Source organism: Aythya marila (assembly GCF_965140915.1).
Source record: "Aythya marila genome assembly, chromosome: 5".
Taxonomy (NCBI): domain Eukaryota; kingdom Metazoa; phylum Chordata; class Aves; order Anseriformes; family Anatidae; genus Aythya; species Aythya marila.
In genome coordinates, this window is record NC_139046.1 from 53,261,124 (window position 1) to 53,280,614 (window position 19,491).

At 45.6% G+C, this 19,491-nt stretch overlaps 1 protein-coding gene across 13 annotated transcripts in view; it reads right to left on the minus strand.

Annotated features, from left to right (window-relative positions):
* Positions 1-18,930, minus strand: part of MADD (MAP kinase activating death domain) — a gene marked incomplete at its 3' end in the record, with an annotated part of 66,105 nt that extends 47,175 nt beyond the window's left edge. For 12 of the 13 annotated variants that reach the window (XR_014317628.1, XM_082761866.1, XM_082761864.1 and 9 more), the window contains exons 1-3: positions 17,904-18,040; positions 6,030-6,219; positions 2,075-2,689 (exon numbers count right to left, since the gene is read on the minus strand). Coding sequence is in view for 12 of the 13 variants with exons in the window: in XM_082761866.1 (XP_082617992.1) it covers positions 2,075-2,689; positions 6,030-6,091 (677 nt within the window). Of the gene's footprint in view, positions 1-2,074; positions 2,690-6,029; positions 6,220-17,903; positions 18,041-18,857 lie in introns of those variants that run through there. The other variant, XM_082761867.1, reaches the window with a different exon arrangement.
* Between the last annotated feature and the right edge of the window lie 561 nt (positions 18,931-19,491).

Sequence of the window (19,491 nt, forward strand, 5' to 3'; positions counted from 1 at the left end):
GATAGGTACCTTAGCAAAACAAGCAGGCATTTTTCTATGCATTAAGCTAGCAAACTGCAAACTTCTAGCTCAGAGGCAGGCTGGCCAAAAACATGTACAGCATTGCTCAAGCCTTCAGTGCTTCAAAACTTGAAACTGGATCAGACAAGTGAAGCAAAGTGGATAGCCCATTTGATCCCTTAATGCTGTAGCACAGTATGCATGATGGCTGTGAACCTGTTATAGCCACTGGGCACAAATTTCAGGTTGATAAATATTTTTGGTTACTGTAATAGGTCTGTTAGAATGGTATAGCTCAAATTAGAGCTCAAATAGCTCAATTTAAAAAAAAAAAAAAAAAAAAAAAAAGGATGACACTGGAGACCTCTTATCTCTTAAAGAACAAAAATTACATAATTTTGGAGGGGTCAAAACAAGAGCAATTTGAGATTACACTGGCTGATATACCTCTCAGAAACTGTGATGCTTCGCATCCTCTGCTCCTCCCTCAGCCACTTGTAACGCACAGGACATTAAGTTGTTAACAGGCACACTCAACCTTTCGCAAGCTGTAAGCTGGCATTTTTATTCTGCCACCACTTCAAAACCACTCTACTTTTCCAGGTCACAGCTTGCAAACCACACGGTAATTCAAACCAGCAGCTTTACTCGTCCCCCTGATGGATGCTTAGCCTCCTCCTCTTGCCTTCCTCATCTGTCACTGAGTTCTTCTCCTCTTAACTCTAAGAATTACGGTCAACAACAGCACATTTTTAAAATACTACATGCCACTCAAACACTGGAATGCATCAGCTCTCCTTTCAAAATTCAGTTGAGTTCACAGAGTTGAAGAAAGTCATGAAATTTAGCTCTTTTCTGCCTTGGAAATGATCAGACTAAACCAAGTGATGAAATAAGCTTCCTTAAAGCATACTTCCATTTAAAAAAATATTTTTTGTTCTGAGAGAAACATTTTCTCCTCACCATCAGTGGATTCAGGTGATAAATCTGTTAATGCAGGAATTGACACAAGCCCAGCACAATCTCCTAGAGCTGTTCTGAGGCAGGAACCCACCAAGTAGGTCACCACTCTCTGAACAGGGGCAGACTTCCTCTTTCATAACAAGCATACAAAGATGCAAGTGTCAGATGTCCTGTCAATTTTTGCTTTTGAGAAGATTAAGCTGGAGTGTAACAAGCTACAAACTCACATTACGAGCTATCTCACAGCTCAATCCCTCCTGATAGTAAGATAATCCCCTCTTTCTCCAGAGATTCATTTTATATTTGCTCTTATTAGTTCATGTATTGAAAAGGGAAAAAAATCTTCCTGGCACGTAGGCGTCAGGCACAATAAACAAATATAGATCCATAACTGATACACATACAGACCTTGGTCCTTCTGTACCCTACAGTGCAACAGCTTTTGTTACATACCCAGCATTACAATAGCAGATATGTAAGATTACCACATTACATAAAAAAGATACCAAGATCCTATTTAATTTGCTGTTGCAAACCTCCATTCCCATTTGCTTCATAATCAGCTTCTTCTTTTCCTACCTCTCCTCTCTCTCCTCTTCAGAGTACTTTGATCTCCTTGAGCCATTCCTGCTGCTCTAGTCTTCTCTCTCCCACGCTGAAGTTCAGATTGTGTTTAATGAGCTTATGAAAAATACTTTCATCATTTCCCTCTGGCCCCAAGTTGAAATTCTCCCTGCCATTTCTCAACTGTTTCTAATCTGCCAGAGAACCACCAGCCCTGACACGCACTGCCACGGAGCTTATGCACCAAAGCAACAATCGCAGCATCAGTGCTCAGCTTCACAAAGATCACGTTCAGTCAGTTGTTAGCAGTGCCTCCACAGGCATATCAAAAATTAATATCATACCAGGAGACAGAACCAGATAGAGAAGTTTTACACAAATCATCACAAAAATTTCCTTTTCCTAGTGTGATTCTGGGTTAAAACAGCAGAAAAATCAGCCACCAGTTTCTGCAGCTACACCTATGGAGACAATTTGCCATGACAGTTTGCCAATTGGAAAAAAAAAAAGCAGTGGGAGAAAAAAGTTTTCTCCCCCCTCAACATACCTCTGCACTCCACGAGGAATCCCCAACTTCTTGCCCAACAATCTTTCACTACAGCAGTCCACGAGTCTCTTGAGGGTGTACAAACATTCACGGAAGGTGGAAAAGAAGGGATAGTGACTAAGGATGCACAGAGAAGTCAGGGTGCTGTTCCGAGAGCGATGGCTGCCTTTGGCCAGCCGCTTGCTGCGTGGTGATCGATTCACATCTGGGGTAGACTCTGTACTTGGGACCTGCAGCGAAGAACCACTCTCTGAACTCTCAGCGCCCGCATCCTCTTGGGGCGCAGGCACATCCCCAGATTTGGTGATTTTCTGTCCCTCCCGAGCTCGGTGTCCTCCCGTGCCTTCTCCCTTCTCCTTAGGTACTCGCTTCTGGAAGGAGCGGTAGAAGTTGACACAGATTCCATAGCGAATGACTCCTGTATCCTTGTCTGTGAGGGTGAAGACGAAGGAAGTGTCATCACGGAAGCTCATGCGTTTCTGCCGCACACTCAGGCATCCTTCTGGCTGGCAAAAGAACACAACGTCGGGAGGTAGAGGAAAGTCCACGTGGTCTTCTAGAGGATAACGTCGGAGCAGCTCAGGAGTCTGAGCAACACTATCACTGCTTGGCTGCCTACAAAAACAAACACACAAAAAAAAACCAACACATGCTTACTTGATTAATGCTGCTAAAATCTTTGGTATCTCCCTAATGACATGTCAGGGGCCTGCAAGTTCAGCTTCATCTTTGGTTGTCCTCAACCCTAATACCCAGGGGAAGAGCAGCACCTCAATCGCTAGCCACAGTTCTCAGTCACTAGCACAAGCCCAGGAACTGCAGAAAGCTTAAATAAAAGTCTACACCATCATTACCAAGGCCCAACAAGGAGCCCCTCTATTCAAATTTGACTCAGAAAATGAGTTTCAAGAGCATAATATCCCCAGGGGAATAACATATTGCTATGTTTCCCTGACTTTGATTTCCAAAATGAGTTTAACTGCATGGGTCTCTGGGGAATACTCGGGTAGGAAAGACACTGCTCAGCAGATGAACAAAATGAAAAAGTTAAGAGAAAGCCCTCTACCAGGGCCTTGTGCACCTATTGCATGTCCATGGAATTTATGTAGACCTATAATGAAGACATACTGACAACATTTGGACTGTTCCTAGAGAGGTTTCTACGAAAATAATAATTTTTAATATCCTGCCAAGGCAAATAAAGGGGGGCCATGGTATAGGTTAAAACATTATGTCAGTCTTGAAAGCAACACCACAATTTTGCCAGGCAGGAAGCAGCTGTGACAGAAGTATAACACAGCTAACAATACTGTGAAATGATGTATAACATATAATAAGTTTTAACAAGTCCAGCAGAAATGCATTGTAACCACAGGCTGAAAAGTAGATTTAAAAACAAGAATGGTAACGCTTCTCCTGTATAAGTGTGGGAAGAGGATGAAAACAAACAAAAACAGCAAAAATAAAGCTGCCTTTAGTCAGATTAACAGTCAACTGACCAAGTGATCCAAGTAATACAAAAAAATATTTTAGTTTATTTGGTGAAGCGCATTACAACCTGTTGTTGATTTTATTAACCCTAAATGACATTGGCTTCCATTAAGTTAGCAACAGTTTTTGACAAGCTCCATGAACGCAAAACCTCATCCTGTAAAATTCTTATTAAAAGGTTTTAACAAACGTGTGTGTTTGGTTTTTTTTGTGCTTTTTTTTTTTAGTTGGATTTAGAGTGTAAGCTACTACAAAAGCTGTGTAGTCGTATGCAGGCCTACTTAATACCATGTCTCACCAATCTTTGTACAGCAAATCACTAATGGAACACAAAGACAAGCAACACTATCTATACCTGATTCCTCACCGAAGGAACAGCTTGTTTCAAGGCATTAACTAATCTTCCTACCACCACTTTCCCATGAAAGTTACCCAAATAACTGCCAGAGAAATAATATTGTGAAAACCAGAAAGCAAGGGAAGAAAAATATTCCCAAAACAATCTCTTTCTGGCTTGACCCCTTTGCTATAAAGTCTGTCCTCTTGCCATTTTCTACAGTAATTAGGATTTAGTAAGCACAATACTAAATGGGATGCAGGAGCCCTGGCTCTACCATCACTCTCTTGAGGGACCTCATGCGAGACATTTTCTCACCTTAATACTTTAGATTTGCCCATTTCAAAATAGAGATGAAACTTATTCGTCTCTTATCTAAGAACTGCTGGATTTAAAACCAAAACAAGCAAAAAAATAAAAAAGCACCACCAAAACAAAACAAAACAAAAAAAAAAAAACCAGACAAATAGCAATAGAATGTTTTTAATTTACAAAAGAAAATCACTGGCATAAATAGTTCTGCTGAACATAGTTCTTCCAAACAAAAAACTGTATTAAACTAAAAATAAACATGCTTTAGTAAGACATAAATTGGTAACAAAATCTATACTGTCTGAATGGTTAAGTACTGAAATATTGTAAAAAAACAAGAGCCCTAAAATCTTTTGTGTATCAGTATCCACTAATGCATCATCTGTTAAGAAAAATGTCAAATAATATTGGTACTGTTTAAAAAGTCTACTTGTAAATAAACGGTTATAAAAAGTCATCAACAAAGTACCAGTTAATATATCCTAAGGTCATGTCTTTGCAATACTATGAGCTACAGACAGAAAGACAGAGTCTTCTCAGACATTTAGAAGAATTCTCTCTAATAAAAAGGAGTACTTCCAGAAGACATTGCCACTTGTGCGCTGTGGATAACAAGATGTGATGGTAAAGCCACACGGAGCTCCTAAGGAACCTGCAGTGGAAGTTACTTCAGTCAACTGCATCTCTTACCAGAGGCACTTGTTGAAGTGCCTAATAAGACAACAGACCTCTAAGCAGTAGCAATCTAGCTATTGTTGCCTAGCAAAAAACAGAATTGATGCTAGCAAGTCCTTAAGTGAGGACATCAGACACTGTGAGCATCACTGGAGGAGGCAGTTAACATTTCTTCCCTCTTCTTTACCTAGTTACGTTCCACCTCTCACAGAAAAATCATGGTTGTTTCTACAGACAATAAGAAATAATTAAACTATTGAATTATTCTGTCCAGAAAACACAATAATAAAACAATTACTACTTAGGAAATTACTTCATTTCCTCCACTTAGCCTATTTCAATATTGCACTCAAAGCATTTTTGAAAAGAAAGTAGGAGGTAAAGCAACAGGCTGATGCACATAAAATGCTGATATTTAGAAACGGAAGTACAAACATTTCAGAACACACCATTAAAGAAACTGGCAGAAAGTTACCACATGAACTCTGAACAGAGAAAAAGAACATTTGCTGAGCATCTGTGTATTAGATATAGGGTATATGAAATGTGGGCTTGATGTGTGTGCTGTTTAAGTAGACAAACATAACATGTTATTTATTGATGACTAAGACACAAAAAAAAAAAAAGGAATAAAATATTAAAAGGATTCATGTAGTTCCTAATAGGACAAATGAGTATTAGGAGGAAACGTGGCCAAGTAAGGTAAGTTTCAGACTCGTTTTAAAACTGGGTTTACAGACTACAGTCCAAAAGCTAGAGAAGTAAACCCAACCAGCATTTTACTTCCGTGTGGCTTTCAGTGTTTTCAGTTTGTGAATCACCCTGTCCTGATGTCAGTGGAAGCAAAGCTGTTCAGACTCACAAGCTATCAGTCATACATAAACCAGCTACTCTTAGTCACTCTTTGCAGACCCTTGTAAAGGTCTGAAGACCACAAATAAAAAGCCTCTGACTGCAGCAGTATCTTTCAGAAAGTGGCCTAGGCAAGTACATGCCCCCTTTTTGCACACATTCCAGTCAACTCTTCTTCAGCACAAAGCATGGCCTCATCACTAGATGCCAGGCTATTTGTTGTGCTGCCCCCCACCCCACCACCTCTACTGCCTACAGAAAAGCACAGCTGAGAATCTTCTCCCTTACCTGGCTCCAATGATAACAAGGTAGTCAAGTAACCGAGGGCAGCTTTTCTTTTTCTGCACCATTGTCCTTGACCCCCTCCCTATGTCATCTCAGTGAGTTCCTGTTCATGGATCCAGCAATCGGTTGTCCAGTCAGCCGTGACCAAGTGCCCTGGGGAGCAATTCGCTTGGAAATGTCTGGCCAGTTCAACCTACGATCAAGAAAAGCAAAAGTGTCAAAGGCACAATCAGGAACACCAATTACACATATGTATTAATTACATTCCCCCAAAGCCTGTGTTCTGGGTAGCTACCGCCATCCCCAGACCTCCCTCTCTTCACGAGTATAAATACACAAAATGAGATTTACTTCCACTTCACCTGTTTTGAATTGCTCATATCAATAATGCATAGGCTCAGAAAGTCCTAACCCCAAGCTGGGGCATCCTTTCTGAACCTGCACAGACATCAGAATGAGCAGCTCTCCTTAACGCGCTGGGAGAAATCTCTACCAAGGCCTGGCTCTCAGCATAGCAACAAGATGCAGTTTACGGAGGGAAGCTCAATTACAGCACGAGTTGCTAATGGGAAGACAGGAAATAAAGAGTAAACAGAGAGTTATTCTCAGCACCAGCTGATACTTTGCTTAAGGTGGAAGTAGGAGGTGCTTTCCAGAGGACACAGAGGCACCAGAAAGTGAGACTGTAGTTAGAGCAAGATGACGAAGAAAAGGCACGATCCAGAGTGTCCACCACATGCAGAAACACAGCAGGGACTGAATGAGGCATTTCCTCTCAGGTGTGATGGAAAGCAAAAATATAAAAAGGAACCCAGGGTGGTTTTGTTGCTTTATTATTATTAATAAATAATAGTAATACAGGAAGTGTTTACATGTAGCCACAGAAGCAAAGCAAGATGAACCACACAATAAACAAGAGGATCACAAGAATGACCACAGACAAGCAAAGAAGCCTGTCGCTGGCAAAGAGCCATTCATGAAATGGTTTGAGGCAACACTGTCGTCTAGGCAAAACCCTGGGATTCCCATGTGCTTGGGAAAGCAGCCTTAAATGGCAGCTAAACACAACTGAAGCAAAAACTGCCACCTGCACTTTAGGTGTCTGGTAAGCAACGTAGCTAAAGAAGGGGTAATATCAAGAGAAGCCCAGTTGGATGTACTGCACCTTACCCTCCCAAACCCAATGATCTCCACGGCCCCAAACGACCGCGATCCCACCACTTTTTCCTGTGACGATACAGACCTGCATGCTGCAGCTTGCAAGAGCAGAAGCACTCCTTGTAAATCATACTCAAGTTTTTTTTCACTGACTTTATTCCATTTCCTTGATCTTGTACATCTCATCTTGTACAGATGCTCAAACTGTACAAGTTAACAGAGCAGCCCACTAAAAGCATTAATAAAGCTATTTTATGTTTAAAAAGAACAAACAGATTGCCTTCTGGTGTGTATTGATAACAAGGTTTCTATTTTGATTTATCTTTACCTCCTAGAGCTAACACAGAATACAGAGAATTATGACTGTACTAAAACCTTTCAGGTCTGCAACATAACACTTAGATTTTATTTGTATAAAAGTATAACAAATTTTCTGAAAACCTGAGTAAATTTAGGTAATTTTCTTGATGTTTCTCTCATTACTTCACAACCAAAAGCTAGGTAAAGGTACTGTAACATCAGTGTCTCATAACCTCATTCAAAGCCTAGCAACACATCAGCTTTTTTTCCAGCGCTTCGTATTTCATGCACAGTTGTGGAAGTTCATTCATTATCCCTCCAAATAGCATTAAGAATAATACAAAAAATCTACGAACAGGTAAGATTTCCTGAAAATGAAATGCATACTAGAAAGCATTAATTATGGAGTAAAAAAAAATTAAAAGAAATCTTACACATCCTCTCCACTCCCAAATATTTTTTAAGACTTCATGGTCGGGTTTCAGTAGATCCTAAATTACAGTTGGGGTAAGGTCTGTAAATGACAGCGATATGAAACACCTTCTGCAATATTTTTTATAAATTATCTTCTCTGAACAACAGACACAGGAAGCAAAGCTCCTGTTTATTCATTTTAATGGTATCACTGAAAGCCTTGCAGAATCTGTCCTGTGACAGCTCTTGATCCAACACACACTGTGAGTATCTTGCTGTACACAAACTTGAGAGGAACAAGATGAAATCAGGATGATCATATGGTTATTTTGCCTTCAGTTTTGAATGACAACAGAGTAAGTGAGAGGCTACAAGAACAGAAGAACAGAACTTTAGCTTACCCCTTGGTGACCTGTCCATATCCTGTGTTTTTTCTTCAGTTGTGTAGCCTGGAAAACATTTCTTATGATTGCAATTCATAAGAGCACAAAGAGGATATCTCGTCTGGAAGATGAAGTTTTGGTGAATTGGAGCAAGAGCTAGAAGAATCAGAATGAAGTTTAGGTATTTTTTGCCTTCCTCTATTCAATCTCAACTTCACAGATTTAGTATTTAGAAGGGTGATAACAACTAAAGAGCATCAGATCAGCATTTGCTGGAACTCACCTTCCTGCTCCTGGTTGCCACTGGACACCAGGGTTAACTTGCAGGAGCCAACACAAACAGGCTCCACAGTCCTGCCTCTCGCCCTGCAGCTGCCCAAAGCTCACTTTCAGGCCACACTTTGTGCTGGTACAAGAGTTTGTGCAGTGACATGATGAATCAGATCAGGGAACTGATAAGGACTAAAATTAACACCCTTCTTTCTTTCTTCTTCCTTTCCCATGCCACTTTAGTTTTTACTGGGTTATTTCTATGACTAGATTCACCAAGTGGCCACACAAGTGCTCGTGAAGGCACAAGGAAGAGGTAGGAGTGGGTAGCTCAGGGATCATGAACTACTACTGAGCTCACTTCTCTGCAGGCAATGAGGAGGTGAAGTAGCTTCTTCCTCAGGAATTTGCTATCATCCTTCCTCTAGCTTTTACAAACTGAGTACATTAGAACAAAATGAGACCAAAGATTGAGGAAGATCTCAGTTGCTTCTCTCGCTTCTTCATGTTACTTCATGTTACCACTGGGACCTGAGAGTTACCTCTGTTACTGTTACCTCTGAACTGAGAGTATCTTGGTAGTATCTTGGTACAGGTTTTGACATCGATGGCCTGCTCTCCCTCTCAAGCTCCTTGAACTTTAGGTTGCTTTTTCTGAACATGTCTTCTGCAGCATGTTCTCTTTGTACGAATATCTTGGATGCTGCCCTTCGAAGGCTGCACTGTCAAGCAGCATTTGAGAAGAAACTGCCTGTAACTGCGGCTCCAGGAAGGGGAAAGAAGAAGCGAAGGCCACCACAGACGCATACTGCACAAACACATTATGCTTCGGAGATCAGCACTGTTTAAGCAAGCACTCAGAGGGACAATAAACAGGTTGGTGAGAATGAGCACTACCCATGCACCGCAGCAGCTATCAGCAACCCTCATGAGCTGGTACAAACTGACACAGTAGCCCAGACACAAAGACACAGGCCAGAGCCAGCACTAACCCATGGTTTTCCACTAACTGAGGCAAAAAGTGTTCAAAACAACACTTCTATTATTGGTGCTACACTACTCTTCAAAATTCCCCAAACACCCACGTCTCGGTTGTGGCAGAACTTCTACAGGACAAGCTGTGTGGTATCCTGCAAGCTGAAGTCCTCCCAGAAATAAAAATCTCTGTGAACACAGCAGGGAAAGCACCACACCACAGGACGGATATAGTAACAGGACAGAACTGCAGAAGCCTCCTTATCAGTTTAGAGGCATCCGTGTCAGACCGATACCCCGGCATTAGTCCCCCATGTACATGAACAGTGCGGCACCCGTCTCATCCACACCTCGGAGTCTCCAGCCTTTGCTAAAACATCTTTTCTTTCTAGATGCACAGCTAGAGCAACAAAGACATTTAGTCAAAGATAACTTGAACTCCAGCTCTGACAGACCAGCCTTACACTCACCTCTATGATAGCCAGCATGCATTTAAACGGCTCCTTTGCTCCAAAGGATGATACAAAGACAGCAGCAGATTATTTTCCAACAGGCAGATGCTAAGCCCTCCTGCCTGGTGCTTCCTCACCAGTTTAGGATGGGAGCAGAATGAGGTCTGTCCTTCTCTTATCTCTGGCTTTTATCTGACACAAGAAACATACTCAATTACAAGTACATGGATCTTAGAATATAAATTGGGGTCAGACAATTCAATTTAGTAAATGCATAAGTAAAGAGCATACAGAGGGGCGTTGATATCTAAGAGAAAAAGGAGGAAGCTCATGAAGAAGACAGCAAGAATTACAGGACAGAAGCCATATGAATTCTGGTTCACTGAAGCCTCATCTTGCAAAAGACCAGATTTCCAACCATGTCCAGAAGGAACACTTTTCAGTTCTAAAATATCATCGGAACATCTTGAATTTCTATTTATATTCAGCCAAGACAGTGTGTACTCAGCTCAGATCTATAGCCAACCTTACCGAGTTGTTTACTGAGAAATCAAGACATTACACATGAATTGAACTGAACTGAAAGCTGAAGCAAACACAGATATGGCCAGAAGCTTCAATGCCCCCTTTTTGGTTGACTTATGTTTCATTTTCTCATGTTACACACCTTGAGTACACTGAGGGAGCTACTTCCAGCCGTGACCTGTTTTAGCACATCCTACTTGTGCTTGTATTAAGCTTTTAAAGAAGCAGACAAGCAGTCCCCGTTTCGTATTAGCCATTTTATACCTTTGCTGCTTAACAGCTATATTCAACACCGCTGTAGTTTTATACTCAAAACTATGCAACATCCTTCGGAAGCCCATTGTGCTGTTTCTCCCCTATCCAGGCACTATGGTGGCTCCACGAGCACAACGAACACAGACAGGAGTGCACGCGGCTTGAGAACACCCCCTCCTCCCGAGCCTGATGGAAGAGCTTGACAGAAGATGGAACAATTTCTGAAGTCAGACCTGGATGGACTTGCTGTACTGGTGCAGCTGCTTTGCTTGTGCTACCTTGCCAAGAAAGCAGTGCATGCCAATGCTGTGACTCCCCAACAGATACTAGCACTGACACAACTTGGGGAGAAAAAAAAAAGGTATTTTCAAAGCATTGCAGACATACCTAAGGCAGACAATGGCACACTCATCTAGCATAGGTAGCCTACAATGTAGGTGTGGCTCCATGAAACGCAGTGGTTCCAGGTATCAGAACCCCAGCAGGGAACGGGACTGCAGGGTGGTTCTGAAAGCATCCTCCCCAGGGCACAGGCATCACTGGGGTTAGTAAGAGCTCTTACAGATAAAACAGCAGATGAATCCCAACTGCTTCCACTTCTCACACGTATATAAACGGTTGAGAGACAGGATGTGCCAAGCTAGATTAAAGAAAATTATAGTATCAAGTGTGAAAACAGGTTTTGGTGGTACAAAAAGATGTCCTTAGAAGCCCTTCTGATGAATGTGAGTAACCCAAAGACCTCTTTCTCCTACTGAAGGATGATATTACCTCGCTGCGTCCTGCACACGTGCCTGACACTACCGACACAGCCAAACATCTTCAGCCTGCACATCGGTTTCTAGCAAAATGGAGGTGGCTTGCACAGCCAAAAATAGGCCTAATGTGACCAGAGTGGTTTCACAAGCAGAAGCATCGCACAGCACAGCCAGGAGCCTTCTCACAGCACCACAAGACCGAAGCTGGGCTGGTTCAGGGTCTCAGTTGCCATGGTAACAGATTTTGGTGTCCTTGTCATATGCTGGCCCTCCAGCTGCCTCCCTCCTTGCTTCGCCCCGCTTCGGCCAAACGTCTGTGTGAAGCAACCGGCTGCTGTACACGCGAGGCCACGCCACACATGCACAGGCTGTGAGCAGAGCCACGGGTAATCTGATTCAGATCAATCTCCATAGCAACCCAGCCTGCAGTCCCCAGATCCCGGCTGCTGGCCCTATTTATAGAGCAGCGGCCGCGCTCCACCGCCACGGCTCCCAGTGCTGCCGCTGCCACCGGCGGCACAAGAACCGCCTTGGGGTGCCCTCAGATGTGCCCCAGCAGCTGCAGGCCCCTGAGCTGGATGGCAGACTGGTGTCTGCAATGCATTAAGAGCCTCCCAGGCGGTTGGGTTCTCCGTGTGTGTGAGCACGGAGCATCAGCAGTGGTTACTGCTCACCTAACGTGAGGCCCTGCCGTGGCTGATGAAATCCTCTCGTCTAGGTACGCACACGATGCTGCCACGGATGGCTGCTGCCACCAGTTCCTTACTCATGTGCAGAAAGGACGTGCAAAGTGTGCCAGCCCGACCAGGCAATCCTAACGGGAACTGGCAGGCAGCAGAAAACACAAAGGAGTTGTCCCAGCTGTCCCCGTCCCAGAGGCACGGCTGTACCCAGCGGCAGCTACTTGAAAAGCACGGGGCTCAGGTGTCTAACTGCTGTTTCCAAAAAGAAAACAGAAGGAAAGAAAAGCCAAGACCAAGGCCTTGCTTTAGCCATGAGAAACCAGAAGGTGAGGATGAGCGGCACGCGAACACTGTGATCCATTTTATTCTACTGCACTCTTGGGGAAAGGCATCAGTGATACACTAATGCAGGAGAAGCACATGCTTTTACTTTTCTCCAGCTGCTAACAGAAAGGAAATGTCCGAATGTAGCCGCAGCCCTGCCTTCATTTTAAGCACTTCAGTTTAGGTTACAGACCCTATTCGCCTCTCCTCCCTTACTGCCCAAAACAACCCTTTCATACCCGCGCTGCAGATCACGACTAACCATCCTTGTGCAGAACACAAATTCTGGCATAAAAACCCTCTCGTAACCCAGCCAGCCCTCTGTACAACAGCACTATCACAAAACACAAGAGTTATTTCTACCTTCAGCCTTTCATCAGTCCTCAAGTCTCCACTAGCATCTGCTCAAACACTTTGCAAGAACAAAAAAAAAAAAAAAAAAAAAAGAGAAAAAGCCAACCCAAAACTACAGAATGCCCCTGAAATAAATTGGCTTCATCTTCTGCAGCCACTACGGGATTCTCATTCTTTTCCAAACTGGAATTGCTTCCAGCTTGAGTTTTGAGCTGGGAAACCTCCTCAGGGCACTGGAAGTGGGTGCAGACCCCCGCCCGCCCTCGCCCCTCCATCCAGCTCAGCGTGTGACGAGCCGGCCACGGTTCCCGTAACGCGGCCACCTGCGGGTTTTTTCCACAATCCCAACACTGCAAACGCACGGCCATAAAAAATTAACCAGAAGACAACAAAGCACACGGCATCTGAATTGAGGAAACTGCTGGACGCAACTGCTAAATTATTCAGTCTCGCTGTTGCCCCAGGGCCTCCCCCAGGCATGGGAAGCAGCGCTGGGTGCGCCCAGAAGAGCCTCCTGCAAGAGGCAGCAGAGCTGCGGGGCCAGAAGCAGCGAGCAGCACACCGGCATGCAGGGTTCGAGCTGTGACACTACCCACTGAGCAGGTGACATCTCTGGTGATGCCACCACCAGCAGGCACGGGAATTCAGTCCTTTCCTGGACATGGGCCGTGACGGCACAAGTGATGGGCACCCCCAGATCCTGACAATAAATTCAAGTGGCAAACTCACAGCCAGCACAGAAACACCGAAACGCTGCTCAGGATAATGAGAACTGGAAAATAAGCAGAAGCATTTGAAATAATTGAGTTACTCGGCTGCTCTCAGAGCCACAGAAGTGGCGCCCAGAAGCTCCTCCTGTCTCTTCTGTCTTATCTGAGAAATGCTCAGTCTGTCTCCCTCCATGTGCCACCCACCTTAATTACTCCTTCCGCCTCCGTGCCTTCCCCTCTTTTTCATAAACACTGGGACACAGCTAAAATTCCTACTCTAAACTGAACCTACTATTAATCTGCGTGACAAGCGACAGCACCAGCTGGTCCAAACTGCAGGGAAAGCAAAGAGAAAAGCCCGCTCCCTCCTTGCCAGAGCTGTGGCAGGTGGGAAGCACAACGCCTGCCGGCTGCATTTGACGACTGACACGAGAGAAAGGGAGAAAGGAGATGGTGCGGAGGACAGAAGACAAACGCCCCAAGCACCAGCCCCAGCAGAGCAGGGTTCAACCACTATCAAGAGGAAACAGATGCAAATGCTGCAGCAGAGCGGCTCGGTGTTCGTGTGTGAAGCAATTCTGGTGAGTACCAGGGAGGATCGTTATCACCAACCCACCTCCTCTTATCTGATGAGCTTCACCAAGGCGAAGGAGGCAGAGCTTCCCAGCCTGTGCCACAGGACACGGAGCAAGCAGCACAGAGCTCAGCAAGCAGAGACGTGGGGGAGCTGGTGTCAAAGCTGCACGTAAGGTGGAGAACAGCCACTTGGTACCAGCAGTGGGAAATTCGGCTAGACTGGATGGGAAGCAGGATGCTCTGCTGTTGCTGAACTCACAGACACGACAAAGAAAGTGCAGAGATTAAGAGAAAATTTTAAGACTCTGCTCGTAAGACAACGCACAGTTCTGGAGGCCACCAGGAAAGATACCATCAGCCCAGCTGTCTCTGTCCCATGTGTACTAAAAACAAGGCTGATTTCCTGATCCTCACAAACACCACTGAGAGCGAGTGTTCAGAAATTAAGTCTTAAACAAACCAGAAAAGGCAGATCGTGACAAACATCACAGGACAGATCCAAGGCTAGGTGATGACCAGCTCTTTTTTGGGGACTGCCCCAGATGGAAAACCACAAGACTTTGTTCCTCCCTGCGACACTGAGGTGTTATTTCTCGTACTGATGTGGAAGAACACCAGTCTCTCACTTGACACAGCATCTCACAACCCGCTGGCCTCTGGGCCCCAAAAGGGAGCCACCCCATTTGGGTGCCCTCGGCCACAAGGAAACACCAAGCTCCTGGCAGTGCGTGGGTCGTGTCTGCAGTGCTGCGGGGTTTGTGGGTTTAGCAGCTACCCTAGTGCCAAGAAACAAACGTGGAGCACATCTCTCGATTATCAACAGTAATACTCACGTGGTCGTGACAGATTTAAAGGCCTCCAGTGACAGAGAACCTGATCTCTCTAAAATTAGTTTCTATCTCAGCCAGCAGAGCGCAGACTAGCTGAATTGCACAGGGCCAGTTACAGATGGCAGTAACTTTGAGCAGCAGGTCATTATAACAGGCTTTCATAGCTCCTGAGGTACAGAAGGAAAAGCCACAAACCCTTCCAGGATCAAACAAATACCACAATTACTCCACAGATTAGCAGATTATCCCATTAAAAATGCTCCCTTCCAACCAGTGCCTCACGCTACTTATTTTTATTCCACTTCTTCTCTCGGTAGGTCGCTGACAATGCTTTTCCTTCACAAGAATTTATACCTTGAGGTAGATGGAGATTGTTTAAGCAGTGGAAATGGCATTAATCTTACATATTAAGCTTTCCTTCCTGTTTCTAAATGCTTTCTTACACACTAGTATCGCATTCTGGTTGCTAAATCCTTTCCTCACTCCTACAAATCCCCACGCAGGAGCTGCAGTCTGTATTTCCTACCTTTGCGTTGAATAATGATGTCAAAGCCCTTCTACTAAGGGGCTCAGAAATGTAACACAGTACACCTTAAACGTCACCACAGCAAGGCCAGAGGACATCTGCAGGAATTAATCCAGGCTCTAACATATGCACGGCGGAAAGTAACGCTCGGCTCTGCACCTAGCTGTGACAGAAAAGTGTCAGCTTCCATCTTGTGGGCAGGTTGGCGCTACCCACCTAGTTAAAACACCACAGCGTGGAGCGATAACGTGACTAAATGTAATGTCAGATGACTAAATTTTGCATCATTCGCTATCCATACTCAGGCACTGAATCTCAAATAGTATTATTCCCCCCAAAAGAAAGTAATTTCTCTAACAGATTTTTTTTCCTGCTATTTCTCCCCAGACAGATTACCTCAGGCACTGTACATTAAGATCTGTAAGGAGATTTCTCCCTGAATTCTGTAGTACTTGTGACTTTCTAGTTTAATACCAGAAATTTTCATTAATATGTTTTTTTTCAACTGACTCATTGCAAAAGATATTAAACAGACCAGACGGAATACCTCTGCAAAGATATTTTCTAACACATCCCACTACACCCGACTTGATGATTCAGTAAGGTGAGGGAATGAGCGATAAATTAGGAGCCTCTGTACCCCTCTCCCCAAGCCAGATCGAATCAAAGCCAATGTTAACTCAACGCTGACATCCTGTAATTAGCTACCGTGACTAGGTGGGCACAGCTCACTGTTAAAAGTCTCTGAAACTTCCATTTCTCATCTCCAACAACCTTCTGAAGCAGACTGAAGTTGGACTTCATCATAGACACAGCCTGTCTGCATGCAAAGGAATTACAGGACGGTACCAAGGTTGAAGAAGAGGTTTCCCCAGTAGAATATCTACGTACATTTCTTCTGTAAAAGCTTTAAACTAGAGGACCTATCTTTCTGCCACTTGCTACACAGCTCACCGCCATTCCTAATTTTACCACATAACACATGCATCATCAAAACATACCCTGGCCACGTTATGCATCTTGTACAGAAATCATTCTTTCTGCTGGGACATGATTTCCCTTTTCCTTTTAGTCCATCCAGTAAAACTAGAACTGCTTTAAAAGTAGTAACAGTATGGAGAGCAATGCAAACTCACAGCTTGGAAGAGGAAGACGTTAATTTGGTAGAATCGCAAGCGGCCAGACTTTCAGTACATCCACAGCACTGCTAGAGGTGCGTACAAGATCTGCTCGTGCAGACAAGATGTGTTATTTTCCAACCAAAAGCGTGCTGGAGACTTTCTAACGATTTTCCATTTTATTAAGCACACAGTAAGATGCATAAGGAGCATATAATTCATTGTAGGGTGTATTAAACTGGGTCCAAAAGCTATAAAATTTCTAATAATATGACAGTAAAGCAGAAGGACAATTTTATAGCCGGAACGATCGATCTGTTCCAGAGTTACGCAACACGCTATCAGATGATGGCAAGCTCAGATCTTGCAAAAACTGCATTTTCACCACGCTGGCTGTCTTGGACACTCTCTCTGATGTGTCAGTGCTGCAGATTTTCATTAGTGCTGAAAACAGCCAGCACGTCTTGTGCCTGTCCAAAATAGTACCCAAGGTTCGAGCAGCAGAAAGGCCAAAAACAGAGGCGCCTCCCAAATAATCAGCGTTTGGATGACATTGGCTCGGTTACATGACCCTCAGGACACCACAACACATCCTCCCTCCCTCACTCCTGTCCGGCGGTGCCCAGCTTTTGGCAGATAAGCGATGCTGCAAGGCGCAGAGCAAGGACACGGGCGAGCACGGCAGCCCAGAGGCTGACCGTGGAGAAAATGGCTGGCCTGCCGGGTAAAGCAGGGCGTGCGGCCAGCTTCACAGCCACCTCTCCACCACGGGCACCCAGGGGCTCGGTGTGGTACCCGGGGGGAAAGGGGAAAGAGGAATCGCTTCCCTGTGGCGCTTATCGTTCCTCCCAGCGCCTCGTTACCGTGACTGCACACCGCCAGGAAGGCAGCGCTCTGCCTCAGGAGGCGAGCCACCGAGCAAAGCGGCCATTTCCAAGCGGGATTCGACATTATTTCCCCAGAAATTGCCTGACGCCGAGCGGATTTCCTACCCCCATTGTCTGGAGGCGCAGCAGGACGCGCTGCCCTCAAGCCGAGGGGCACGGAGGCGCCTTCCCAGCGGCGTTACCGCAGCCATCTCCTCCTCAGCGCCTCCCTCCCACCTGCCCCTGCCCTTCCCGGCCGGGAAGGACCCAAACCCGCTGCCGGCACCGGCTCGGCCCGGGAGAGGTGCAGGCGGCCCCCGCGGTGCCCCGGAGCCGCGGGCGGCCCCTCAGCGCCGCGCCGAGATCACCTCACGGCCCCCGCCGCGCCTCCCGCGCTCACCTGCGCCGCCACAGCCACAGCCACGGCCACAGCCTCCACCGCCGCCCCCCGGCCGCTCTGCGCCGCCCGGGCAGTTCCGCATCGAGCCCCGGGAGCCGCGGGGAGGGACGGGGGGAAGGAGGGAGGCAGGGCAGGGCGGAGCGGAGCCGCACACCGGCCGCGGGGGGGCGGCAGGTGCCGCCCGCAGCAGGGCGCAGCCGCGGGGCGGAGCGCGGGAAGGCGCTGAGGGGAGGCTGAGGGGCCGGGCGCTGAGGGCAGGTGGGGAAGGGAGACCCCAAAATGCCGGCCTTGGCGCCCCTACAGGTAGCCCCCAGGTGAAAGCTCGTAGCAGGCGAGGCCCGGGGCTGCCGGCCTCACGGGGTTGTGACAAGATCGAGGTGGGGCTTCAAGGACTTCTTCCAAGCGCTCACACGCTGCATCACCACCTCCCTTTAACAGCAAACGAACAAAATCCTAAACGCAACTGCTACCGCCACTGGCATCCCAGTGGTTTAAAAAACTACAATAAAGTGCAAAATGGTTAAAGAAAACTGATTTGTTTTTGTTTTTACACAGCACAAAACATCTGCGCTCTCCCCTCATAGAGGAATTGGGATTTCAGAAATCAGCCCGTCTGCTCCTGCTGCCCCCATCCATTTGAGCCGATTGTGCAAACAGCTTCCTTCCTTCCTTCCCTCCCTCCCTCCCTGTCACACACCAGTGACACTTCCAGCACCCCACAACCTCTCCAGCAGCCAAATTAGCAGCAAACCTGAAACAGGTCAGGGACAGAGACTGAGAGCAGTAGGTAGCATTTGGCAAATATTAAAGCACCGCTGAGCTCAAGGCAAGTTTTTCCCTCACACTTGCTTATTTCACCTCCTCAGGCTAACGTGGGAAGTGGCTGTAAAACTAAAAACCAATTCTGTACTCATTTGCACTAAGAAAAATAAAGAATGTTAACTAAGGACTTACCTTTGCTTACAGGATCCTGCACGAAAGCATAGAGAAGCCAGAGTCAAGGAAATTCACTGTTTTCACAGCTGCCATCAACAGCAGCATTACTGGTTGTAACTTGAAAATCCTTCATGCTTCTATGCAGCTTTTATCTTCAGATTAATAAAAAATGAGATGGCAGATAGCTGCTCAAGCTGCAGCTTCAAAGCAGTGCCTGTTACTGGGCAGCAGCTTCACTGCCATTGCCTCTTCTGGCTGTTGACAGCCTCGTTTGTCAGCAAATCCTTGCAGCAGGGCCCAGCTGTCCTCTAATCCATGCAGGGCTGGCTTGAGCTCTTGAGGTCTGCTCATTACGCCCCACCTCACATCCTGCTGAGTCTCCTGTGGCTAGTTAATAGTTAGGACCCATATTTCAATTTTGTTGAGCTTGGCTATGCAGAAAGTGGAGTGGAGCACGTGGAATAAAAGGCTCAAATTCTGAGTGTAGCTCAAATTAAGGTAAAATATGTATGGATAATCAATAGCCTCACAACATTTGCTTAAATTCACTCATTTGCCAGCTACAGCACAAAGAAGGGTACATTGTGGGCTAAAATCTCACACTAGAGGTTAAAGGAAACTGCCTGGGTTTGCGCTGTTATTTTTATTTTGC